The sequence below is a fragment of the Patella vulgata genome, chromosome 6 (genome assembly GCF_932274485.2).
Source record: "Patella vulgata chromosome 6, xgPatVulg1.2, whole genome shotgun sequence".
Lineage (NCBI taxonomy): Eukaryota > Metazoa > Mollusca > Gastropoda > Patellidae > Patella > Patella vulgata.
The window spans coordinates 65,977,748-65,990,898 of NC_065884.2; the positions used below are offsets into that span (position 1 = coordinate 65,977,748).

At 34.0% G+C, this 13,151-nt stretch overlaps 1 protein-coding gene across 2 annotated transcripts in view; it reads right to left on the reverse strand.

Annotated features, from left to right (window-relative positions):
* LOC126824005 (protein CASP) overlaps nt 1-13,151 on the reverse strand; it is a 139,677-nt gene that overhangs the window by 2,838 nt on the left and 123,688 nt on the right. For both annotated transcript variants that reach the window (XR_007681437.1, XM_050553088.1), the window contains exons 13-20: nt 6,566-6,702; nt 5,998-6,067; nt 4,962-5,059; nt 3,971-4,087; nt 3,363-3,452; nt 2,696-2,752; nt 1,508-1,588; nt 306-370 (exon numbers count right to left, since the gene is read on the reverse strand). Coding sequence is in view for 1 of the 2 variants with exons in the window: in XM_050553088.1 (XP_050409045.1) it covers nt 306-370; nt 1,508-1,588; nt 2,696-2,752; nt 3,363-3,452; nt 3,971-4,087; nt 4,962-5,059; nt 5,998-6,067; nt 6,566-6,702 (715 nt within the window). In the remaining variant the exon portion in view is untranslated. The remainder of the gene's footprint in view (nt 1-305; nt 371-1,507; nt 1,589-2,695; nt 2,753-3,362; nt 3,453-3,970; nt 4,088-4,961; nt 5,060-5,997; nt 6,068-6,565; nt 6,703-13,151) is intronic.

The window sequence follows — 13,151 nt, forward strand, 5'->3', positions numbered from 1 at the left end:
CATATTTTGATTTAAGCTAAAAATGGAGAAGCGGACTTAGCTTCGAACAACCAGTATGATGGTTGAAATTATTGCATGATCTATTTTCGAACTATTATAGCAAGAATGGTCCGCTCTACAGAATTGCAATGAATTTGGGCTTGTGTGTGAATAAATGTCTAAATAATAGTTTATATAAGATTTGAAACCAAAATAGGCAGATTTAGCTCTTACATAATGCATCTTTAATTAACTGTACGAACAAAACAATTACGGATAATTTTTCCAATTTAATCTTAGCTGAATATTTAATGTTAGAAACTTACTTGTCGTGACATTCTGAAGCCAGATCTCTCTTACAATCTTGGGTATGTGCCACTTTATATAACACCTTTAACAAACAAAAATACAATATTGTAATTGTTACTGTTTGTAAATAACAATATGAACACCTTTAACAAACAAAATACAATATTGTAATTGTTACTGTTTGTAAATAACAATATGAACAAGGTGCAGAGAAACATTGTAATTGTTACTGTTTGTAAATGTCATCATGAACAATGTGCAGAGGAATATTGTAATTGTTACTGTTTGTAAATGACAATATGAACAAGATGCAGATAAACATTGTAATTGTTACTGTTTGTAAATGTCAACATGAACAAGGTGCTGAGAAATATTGTAATTGTTACTGTTTGTAAATAAACAAATATGAACAAGTGCAGAGAAATATTGTAATTGTTACTGTTTGTAAATACAATATAAATAAAGTGCTGAGAAATATTGTAATCAATAAGATCAAGACCTTTTGAACTCAAAAAAGTTAAAAATCTTCTATGCTGAAACAGTTGAGTTCTCTTTTGAATACAAGATAAAGATCTCCCATGCTGCCAAGATAAAGATCTCCCAAGGTGACAAGATCATGATCTCCTAAACTGACAAGATCTGTTTTATTGACACAATCTCCCATGCAGTGATCTCCTCTGCTAATCATACAGATGTAATATATAGTCCTGTATACACTGCGAGGTGGGGGGGGGGGGGAGGAAAAGACATGGGGATGTCCAGATACTAAAATTTTTAATTTTTTTTTGGGGGGGGGGGGGGGATTTACATTCTGAAACTCCACATGGGCTCTGCTAGATCCCTAGCTGCTTTTCTTGCAACCTGTCGTTTTCCACTATCCGGGTGGTGACCCATTACCAAATCTGTGCCCCAAGTCCCACCCAATCTACTATAGGTATTTATGGCCCAGATATATGAAGGTGTATTTACATTAACTTGCCCAAAAATGAAATGAAATGTGGTTTTATATACTAATGTTCTGCACCTACTGGGCTAATGAAGACGGGCATACGCCATACAGTGTGCTTTGAGGGAAATTGTGCCTGGACAGTGTTGATATAGTATATTTTATTTTGATATCAAAGTGTCAAAGATTCTTTTACGTGCACGCCAATGTGTACACGGTACCTCGCTTTTTATCCCTTTCGATGGACTAGATACTATTCCCTTCTAAACTTACCAAGAAGACCAAACAGTGTAGTAAAAGTGTATAGAAGAATGTCACAGTTCTAGCCACTTTATTTCCCATAATAAACTGTCCCTGTAAAATACAAACAAATAATATTATTTCTACAACAGTAAATATAGTTTCATTTCATGTACTTAAAGACCACATAAGATGGCCAAAATTTTTTTAACGTATGTGTAGCCAATAGTTACTATATCCACTTTACGGCAAGCTCACGCCAATCTGATTAAAATTAATTCGGCTATTAACGTTTGAGTATCCGACACGCCAAAACACTTTTCAATTTTTCAATTACGACCTTAATCTGGTTGATTGGCTGGTGACGTCACAGGTACTACACATAGTATATACATTATCTATACACAATGTCATTTCATTGGGCCACCGTGGGTAATTGTGTAAGATGCTGGATCTCTAGCCTGGAGTTCGCATGTTCAATCAATGCATTGGCCAGGAAAGTTCATCAGGATTTTCCAACATGGTTTCTCCTTGTCCGCAGTGCAGGGTGGAGGGTTTGAGACAAGGAAAGCTGTCTAGTCTTTCGGTTGGTACGGAAAACTGAGGTCCCATGTACACATTGATGCGCACGTAAAAGATCCCTTGGCAGTTGGAATTCGATATAAGAGTAGGCCGTAGTGCCGCTGCCCTGGAAAAATTTGTAAAGCGCCTAATTTCCAGTGACATATTCTCGTTAGCGCCACGTTAATTTGTCAAGCCTAAATATTAAAAGTCATAAGTCTTCAGATTGTATTGAATCATAACTTAAGTCAATAAAACAAGGGGTTGCAAATAAACACGGGGTTGTCAATAAAACACGGGGTTGTCAATAAAACAGGGGGTTGCCATGCAAGATATGCCCACATTTTGCAAGAGATGGTCAGAGAAATAGCTAAACATGTGATTTTTCGTACAATCAGGGACCATAATCCTGGAACAGAGATCTTTGGGTTGTAAAGGAAATATTTGCAGGAACAGCGGCCTTTTCTTTAATTGAATTCCAACTGCAAACCAATGTTTCTTGGTTTTTTGGATTTTCATACCATCCAAACAACTATATGTTGTCCTTTGCCAGACCTGACATCCTGGGTCAATGACAGGGGGGAACCACGCCAAAAATCCTCCCTTGGCTCCCTGATAAAAATATGATTAAAAACTAATTCTGAAAAATCCCTATCTTACCATACTGAGTGTGATTTTATCGTAAGGTTTTAAGTTCATGTAGCGTCTCTGTTTTTCCTGTAATAACAAAATTATTATATGTATGAGATAAGTCTAATCTATGAGAGAGAGAGATAGAGAGAGAGAGAGAGAGAGAGAGAGAGAGAGAGAGAGAGATTAAAATACAGGGCCCTGTTTCACGAAATTTTAACTAAAGATAAAATCCAAATTTTAGTAGATACTTCAATTTTGATTGGCTAAGCACTAAAAGCAATCTAATATTATTTAATCAAATTACTAAAATATGGATTTTATCTTAGTTAAAATTTCGTGAAACAGGCCCCAGATCTATATTTTTGTTTTGTTTTTTTAATACTTTCGATGACTTCTACTACATGCAGATCTGTAGTGGTAGGTCGCGTCAGAGGTTAAACGAGCAGCTTTTGATAGAGTTCAGGAATGTACTCGAAGACCTGTAATAAAACCACTTTGGGCTGTAATGCGAACAGCACCCCCTAGGCTTGTCCCCAGAAACATTGCTTAAGAGTTGCGTTTTTGAGAGGGGTCCCGATTGTATATCTACTATTTCCAGTCCTCAAACTTTTTGTACTCAAGATGTTAAATAAATCTTTGCTAGCTCCTGGACTGAAACAAATCTTGAAATTTTAATCATGGATACTAATTTTACCTTTCTACTGAAAGTTGAAAAGGGATCCAATCTTTCTTCATACTGTGACGAGTAACGGTTCTCAGTTCCATCTTCCATTGTTCTCGGTGTCTGTAAAAATAAACGTAACTGTTTACTGATATGGGACGCAGAAACAGGGTTTATTGTCCACTCTACACACACACTAGAACAATTTTGGGACTAATATATGATGCATTTTATTTTTAAAATTCACTTAAGTACTAAAAATAAACATATTCTTCGGCAAAACATAGCTTGATTGTCTAGTTGGTCAAAGTTTGAATTTAAAGGCCAGCTTCTAAGAGTGCTAAAATTTATCCTATTCTTTGGAAAAAATTATCTTGACCTGTTACCAAAAGTTTGTAGTGAAAGAAAGAGACGGAAAATGGAGTTTAACGTCCACTTGACACAAACTAAGTCATTTCGGGACTAACATATGGTTCACTTTTATTTCAATAATTTGCTTGCGCGTAGGGGTCTTTAACAGGAAACCAGAGGACCTAGAGAAAACCCATGAGGTTGGACAGGTAACCCTACTCCTTGTCACATACAACTAGCGTATCAAAACCATGTTACTTCTTGTAAGCAAGAAAAAAGGTAATACAAACCTTGGTGGGATAACTCTGTAAAAATCGTATTTTTTCATAAAGTTTGACGTTGTCTGAGCGTAGTTTGTCCATTTCATTCTGTGTCAATGTTATCTGTTGTTGTTGACTCAATGTTTGCTGGAAAATAACAAGTGAGGGTATAATATAATAAACATTACAATCTTGTGTAAGATAATAGTAACTGCAGGTAGACTGCACTACACACAAAACAGAGAGAGAGAGAGAAATGGGGTTTAACGTCCACTCGACACAAACTATGTCATTTCGGGACTAACACATGGTTCAATTTTATTTCAATAATTCGCTTGCGCGTGGGGTCTTTAGCAGTGGGAGGAAAAGGGAGGTCCTGGAGAAAACCCACGAGGTTGGAGAGGCGACCCTACTCCTTGTCACATAAAAGCGGGGTTTCAAAACCACGCCAGTTGACTCAACGACAGACCTTATGATATAGAACGCACATGCTAACCATTCGACCATCCACCCCCCCCCCTACACACAAAACAAAGCCGATAAGACAAACCTGCACACAAAATAAATGAAACGAAATAGGGCTTAACGTCCTACTGTTCTGCTCCGACTGGGTTAATGAAGACAGGCATATGCCATACAGTGGGCTATGAGGGAAATTTTGCCCGGGCAGCAGCACTATGGCCTACTCTTATATCAAATTCCAACTGGCAAGGGATCTTTTACGTGCATGCCAATGTATAGGCAGGACCTCAGTTTTCATCCCATCCAAACGACTAGACAGCTGTCGTCCGACCTGCACCATTGACACAGGGAAAGCACGTCGGAAAATCCTGATGAACTTTCTTGGCCAATGCAGGGACAAGACAAAATACTTCCGATTGTTGAAACCTGCATTACGCATCTATCGTAGCAATGATCTCTGTGTTAAAATTATATCTGGAATGTGTTGAACCAGTTCTATCACATATGTGATAATGACTGACAACAATATTGTCCTTTAAAAGATAAAAGTATAACTAACTGCTTCTAATTCCTGTGCACGTATTCTGTATCTTTCTCTTTGACTCTGTACAATCGGTAACAAAGAATCAACAGCATTCTTATTAGATTCCATCAAACCTACAGTCAAATAAAAACAAATGTTGGGTTTTATAATTATAACAAATTTACCATGTATATACAGGGCAATACTGTGATTTGCAATTACAACAATTAGCACAATTACAGGGCAATACTGGGATTTGTAATTACAACAAATTACAATTATGACAAATACTGGGCAATAATGATTTTTAAAATACAGATGTGACATCATCCTCTGATGTTGTCGAAATTGCCGTACCATTATTTCAAATAATATTTTGGGCAATGTGCCAAGCGTACATTATTTATACTAGTTGAAATTTTGGACCCATGTGTCATATTTCATTGAAATGCACGTGCGAGTGTCTGTATTTTAAGTTGTTTAATGATCTAGAGCTTAACACATTGCGTAATATATTGAAACAACATGAGAATATATTACTTAATATGTCACTCTCGACCATCAAACCACATGTAATGAAACTTGTACAATTACCACAATTATAGGGCAATACTTTGATTTTTAATGAATATTTTGCAGTCTGATGCTCAAGTTGGGTTTCCAGTTACAAAAGACTATGAAGTGTACATTAAAGTGACAGAGAGAATTGGGGTTTAACGTCCACTCAACACAAACTAGGTCATTTCAGGACTAACATATGCCATTTCAATAATTCGCTTGCACGTAGCAGTGGGAGGAAAACAGACGACCCGGAGGAAACCCATAAGGTTTGACAGGCGACAATACTCCTTGTAATGTTCAAGTGAGGAATTGAAACCCTACCAATGACAGACCTTTTGATCTAACGAGCACGCTTTTAACAATTCAGCCACACAATCACCTAGCCACCCCATGTGCATAAAAACACATGTATTTAGCTTAGAGACTTATTAAAAGAAAACTTTAATCAATGTATGTTAAGAATGCAAGACACCTTTTCATTAGCCAAAAGCTATAATTAAAGGAGACTTACCAAAACCAACAGAATCTTTGACTACTTCGGCCATGAGTTCACTTCCTGTATCTTTGTTTCCAGGTTCACCCTAAAAATATGATATAAAATATTACATTCAGACTACATGTTACTTGCCAGATTATGTTTCCACATGATTGGAAGGAGATAGAGAGAGAGCGAGAGAGCGAGAGAGAGAGAGAGAGAGAGAGAGATGGGTTTAACGTCCACTCAACACAAACTAGGTCATTTTGGGACTAACATATGGTTTAATTTTATTTCAATAATTCGCTTGAGCGTAGAGGTCTTTAGCAGTGGTAGGAAACCTGAGGACCTGGAAAAACCCCACAAGGTTGGACAGACGTCCCTACTTGTCATGTACAACCGGGGAATCAAAACCACGCCAGTTGACTCAATGACAGACCTTATGATACAACACGCTAACCATTCAGTCTTTTCCTTGACAAGGGGAATCGGGCCGGAAAATATTGAGGAACTTTCTCGGCCAGACTCTAGGTTAGTAATCCGATGACTTACTCACTGAGACAATCACGGATATACAGAAGTCCTGAATAATTCTAAAACTTACCTCTGCATCTCCGCGGAACATGGATGAAAGAGCATTGACACTACGGAGATCTTCCTCCAACTGGGTGATGAGAGATTTCTGTTCCTGTACAGTGCTGACGGCATCTTTATAGTCATCTTGTAGTTTAGCATGGCGTTCTATTATAAATCATAAATATATTTGTTAGCGGGGTCGTCGTACAGTAGCATAGCTAGGGCAGGTGGTCTGCCCGGGCAGCACTTATTTGGTGAGGGGGTGGTGGGGGAAATGGATTTAAGAAAAAAGTAGAAAGATTCAAGACAACTGACACAATCTATTTTTTCCACAAAAAAATCTGCATACTGTCTGACTCGGAAAGTATGTTCGAACGTTTATTGTGTCCAGGGTACTGCAATGTCAAGAACTGCTCCATGTAGGATTCAAGATGCGTGACAGAAATTATCTTTCCACAAAAAATTTGCTTACTGGCCAAAACTATGTTTGATGTTTATTGTGGCCTGTGGGAAGGGGTAAGGCAAGTTCAAGAACCGCCACAGGCAACCCCATGTCTAGCTACGCTACTGTCATCTGATACAAATTATAATATTAGTTAACATTTATTTATTTTTTTCAAATTTATGTGAATGACAACAAGATATGTTCAGCAGAATTTCTAATTCTACAGACGCTAAGTTTCTAAATGTATTACACTACCTTGCATAACTAGTTTTTCTCGGCTAAATCCACACCAAAATAAACCTAGCCCCAAGTTCACAAAATATTCTCAGACTTAAGTTAAGAATTTACTCAATTTTCAATCACAGTTTATGAGAAATATCTTTGATCCATAATCACAAAACTTTGTATAGTTTCTTTCTGATGTATTTGATACATTAAAACAACAAAAGTTTTATAAAGGTCTATATTTTAGTTAAAATTTTGAGTAAATTCTTAAATGAAGTCTGAGAATGCTTTGTGAAATTGGGGCCTGAATTGATTATTTGTTCTTTTAATTAAGAAAACAAAACCAAAATATAAGAGGTAGACAATATCCCAACTTGAACTTAATAGGATAAAAAAAGAGGTCCATCAGGCGAATTTACACTGGCTATAGTGAATGTCAATAGTTGCAAAATTTTCAATTCATCTTTGTAAATGAATCATTTAAATCTCAACACAATCGATATTTGAGAATGTTCTTGCACCTGTCTTCATTAGCCAAGTGGATGCAGAAAAGTTGGATGTTAAACCCTATTTTATGTCTGTTTCTACACTTCCTGTTAACTGCATGCTCATCCCAGGAACAAGTTAAACCAGTAGTTTTAAAACTTTTTCAGCTGTCACCCTCCCCACCCCCACCTAACAAGATAGCAGTCAAATGCTTTATCTACACACCCTTCCCTGGCCCTGTTTCTTAACCCATAATAATAATTTAATTATGTTTTTAAGAGGGCCTTTCATGTTTATGTTTAACGTCCACATCCGTCTTCATTAGCCCAGTTGGAGCAAAACAGTTGGACATTAAACCCCATTTCAATTCAATTAAGGTCCACAGAAATACATTTGATAAGAGGGAGAGAAATAGGGTTTAACATGCACTCGACACAATCTTGATCATTTCGGGACTAACACATGGTTCAATTTTTTTATTTCAATAATTCGCTTGCACCAGAGGACCCAGAGAAAACCCACAAGGTTGGACAGGTGACCCAATTCCTTGTCACGTTCAAGCAGGGAATCAAAACCCCGCCACTTGACTCAATGACAGACCTTATGAGAGCAAGTGTTAACCCTTCAGCCACCCAACCCCTCTATTGATAGAAGTGCTTGATATATTGTCTCTGATGGAACAAGCTACACTGACAATAAGCAGGGACATCTATCTTTCTATAGTACTTTTATTTGTTGCCATAATTTATCACGACTGACCTCACATAAAGGCTAGACTCCCGTTACGTAAGGTCTTTTGTCTTGGATGCAATCTGAACTGAATGCTTAATCTGGTATGATGCAATACAGCCAGCTGCATAATCTCTCTGATCATCCTTTGTCTAGAAAGGGATTAGAAAGTTAGTCAAGACCGGAGAGCGGCCATGTAAGTTAGTTGGGAGTTGCACCCCAGGGTGCCAAGCCAAGCTAGGACCATGGCTCCCTTAACACAAGGCAATTACGGAGTCTTTAACTATAAGAAGTTTTGTACTTGAAATGTACAGTGTTGTAGTCAAGAACCCAATTCAAAGAACCAATACTGTAACAGCATTTGCGACACTGTCATGGAAACTATTGCCTAGCTGATTTCATGGACCAAAAATACCAACAAATCCATCGGTGTACCATCAATAAAAACAAACAAAGCGTGGTTGATATTCTTGCATATATGTTTTATTTTTAACATAATTTTGAAGCACCTATGAAAAGTATATAAATGCACTTTTAACAGTGAATGAAGACTAGAGACGTACGTTTATAAATGTAATCAGTTTATAATGTAATCAGTTTATAATGTAATCAATTTTTATGAGAACAACAAACAATTACAATGTAAGAATGAGAAATATTGTTCAATAAAAAAGAAAAAAAAAACAACTTTAAAATTAAAGAGGTACTGTCATTCATTGATTAACATATATATTTTAACGAGTATGACTCCATCTAAAATAACCCTGTGTGGTTTCCAGCGAGCTTTGACAAATTGCTGTTATGAGCGACTGGTTCCGGTCATGAAGCGTTCATTCAAATGACGAACTATCCACAAATGGCGATTATACCCTAAACGGAGGATAAAAATCTAATAGGCCTTATTTCCATGTTTGCGTTTCTGTGCATGTTTTTTGTCAGTTACATGATTTTCCATATTTCAAAACACAATTCTAGTTAAATTTTATAAATTTCTCTACATGTATCTTCATATAATATTTTTCTCTCTTATCGATTGAGACTTTCTATATCTCAAGAACAGGGCTTTCACTTAAAAAAATAAAATTCGACTGTATGCACAGAAACTTTGCAGATAAATTCATATTTCATGTTTTATTCATGTGTCTATACCACTCACTTTACCACGGAGTCGTTAATAACGATAAAATATAATGTCTAATTAACCAAGACGACAATACCTCAGATTTTTGGTTAATTAATTGCACAATTAACAATTGAATTTATAATGGTGTAAGTTAAATGGATTAAATCTTTTCTATTAGAGCTTACAATTGTTTGTTTAAAATAATAGGAGTCGTATATACCCTTGAACCATTGTATTGGATATATTTTACTTTACGATTAATTAATTAATTAACGATTATTTTCATTTGGCTTTTGGGCACAAAAGGTTTGTTTTAACAAACAAAAATTGAGTATATATATGAATACCCCGTTTGCCTTACTATACAACATGTAGTGTATTGTATATAGAGAAAGGCATTTCTTAAAATTTTATGCGTAACAACGAAGAAAAAAAAATGGGGGGAAAGGGGAGATAACTACATAAACTAACAATCCTATACATGCCATTAATATCGTGGTTTCGAACTCTTTAAAAGAGACGTTGAATATAAAATATAACATTATACAATTAACACAAACATGCACTATAATAAGTATCAGCAAAAATCAGAAAGTAAAAAAAATTATCAAATTCCATCATCATTCTGTTTTACTTCTTAAAAAAAAAAAAAAAAAATTACACGTTTTTTTATTAAAATTGATATAATTTCAGTTTTGCATGCACATTATTTACAAACTATTCGTCTACAGTTTCGCATAATTAATAATCTCTAATACGGGTAATACATATAATAATAATAATAATAATAATGATAATAATGATAATAATAAAACTAAAAAAAAAAATTAATTAAGGCTACATTTATAATATTAATTACAAAAGGAGAATACAAGAGATAAAACCATGATAGTAGTTAGAAGATTTTAGTTAATATTAAATGATTATGACGAATAATACGAGAAAAATATCTTTGGTAGTGAGAGGATTTGGTACATGTTAAGCGTTTTTTTTTTATTTATCAATAATATATATTTATAAAATATGTCAAAATAATGGGCTAAGTCACGTAAGTATTCAATTTAGGGCACGATATCATTTTTTGTAAGTCTTTAATAAATTGCCATGGCAATATAAAGTGAAGTAAGTATTCAAATAGGGCACAATATAATTTTGTCAAGTCGTTAATAAATGGCCATGGCAATATAGTGGATTCTTTTTTGTTCACATCATTGTGTATGCAGCAATAAGGTTGGCTGCCATGACAACTTAATAAACAATAACTTTATGTTTTGGGTCATTACTATGAAAATTGTTCCAAAAATATACATGTAGCAAGTTTTGGGTCCATAATCAGTAAATGTCAACTATTACCATGACGACGATTGCCATACAATAAAAGTAAGTTTTGAGGTTTGTTACACAAGCAAAGTTCAGGAAATATCTCTTGCCAAAATTGATCCCGACACAAAATGACAAAAAAGAACAGTTCTTTTCCAGAAACGTATAAACACCATTCAGACTTATCATATTTTTTCGAAACCATTTTAAAACAATTCCTTTATTTTATCTTTGATAAAAGAAACAACAGTTATTTGATAACGTTCAAATGAATTATAGTCTTCAAATCAGCTATCTTTCACATTATCGCAGAAAATAAATGTTTTCCTTAAAATATGAATCAAATATACGCTATTTTGGAAAAGACCTTATCAAATTTGGATTCATTTAATCAAAGAAAACAGAATTTTTCTTTAAAATCTGGATCGAATTTACTCTATTTTGGAAAAGAGCTTTTCAAATTTGCATTGGATGAATTACTGGATAATTGTTCTACATCATGACTTAACCCATATCTATACAAGAACTATACACAAACAAAATAACAATATCCATAAAAGATTTTATAAGGCAAGATAGGAAGATTATCAAGACTCAACTTGATTTCATATAATAACACTAAATATAGTCAAGATTAACCAGATGTAACTTGACAAACAAAAATTAATTATAAATGTATACTACACAGAATAGTCGAGATTATCAAGATCTGTGCAGAGTAGCCAAGATTAAAAAGACTTGATATTAGATAAGATTAACCAGTAACTATCAAAAAAATTAAATTGGTAAGTTGCTAACGAGTTATTTAAATACATTAAGCGCTAAAAATAAATAATAAACAGAGATAAATCGAGATTAAGCGAGATTAATAAGATATTCAGATCTGTAAGTGAATTTGTTTTTTATAAGGATAATTTGTAAATCAACTGTCCGATGTGATAGAACATTATTTAAAAAAACAAATACTATTGTACTATGGACCAGGAAATGAATGTGACCTCATTGCAGCCATCTTGGATTTGTGACGCCCTATCAAAAATCATAGTCTGTCAATCAATGTGCAATCATTCAAGGAACAAAAATACATGAACTGACGGAGGTATAAATTAGGATTTTTTAAAAGAACGTCACCCAGTCCCCAAGAACAGCAAGATGAATAGCAGTTGGCGCCGACTTCCTGGTCCAAAAATATTCTTCATGAGATTTATTTTACGGAATAAAGCTTTTAAATTACGAATGAACATTTCTGAGATCTTTGTTATTTTTGTTTGGTTTCAAAAGTCTTTGATAAAGAAAACGGATAAATAAAAGAAAACCCTAAACAAAAAGAAAAAGGTCTTCGATCAATAATTCTTTGGCATAGTTCTCTCTAAAGTAGCATTTATTTATATTAAACCAACAATAAAAGCACTAATTTTTTCTAAAAAAAAAAAAAAAAAAAAAAAAAAAAAATAACAGAAATATTAAAATTATTAACATCGACGTAAACAAGTATTTCTATAATCTGAATTAATAACAGAATTTTTTTAAAGCTTTGAATTTAATAATGTTATGAAGCGAAAAAAAGTAATAATTTTTAATAAGCGAGAAAGAATAATAAAATTTCCCAGAAATGATTAATCTTAGAAATTAGGATGGCACGGAATTTCTAAATTCTATAAAGTTGGCAAATTTACCAAATTTATTTTCAGTTTATGCATGAATTCTATGGCAAGGAAAAACAATTTAACACTACAAAAAAAAAAATAATAACTAAACAAAAATTGTTGAACACTATCAAGACCATTGCCGATATTGCACCCTAAAATATTGCAGAATATTTTCTCAAAGTTAAAAGTAAGAATAGTAATTCAACAGAAAATTAATATCAATTTCTTTTAACAACAAAAAATAACAATTAAAACATTGCAATGTAATTAACTAAATTAATTCCCATATCAAGACTCTGTAAAAATAATCTTTTGTCTCTTTTTAGTTTTAACCATAGTATTTTGATTTGATTGTATTGCACGATTATCTTTTTCAAGTCGTTCGTTCGTTTGTTTATTAAAATAACCTAGCTATGTATCAACTCTGGGCTTCCACTTCAAGCTTCGATCAGTTGGTCAATTTTTGCCTAGTTTTGTTTACTTCAGATAAGAACAATATTTTTTCTAAAGAATATTCCAATTCAAAAAATATGTTTCAAATTTAAAAAAACTAAAAATTTAAATGCATTTATTTTGTTTTGAAATCAAATTCTTTGAAATTCTAATTTAATGGAATTTTTCCATCTGGTCAAATTGA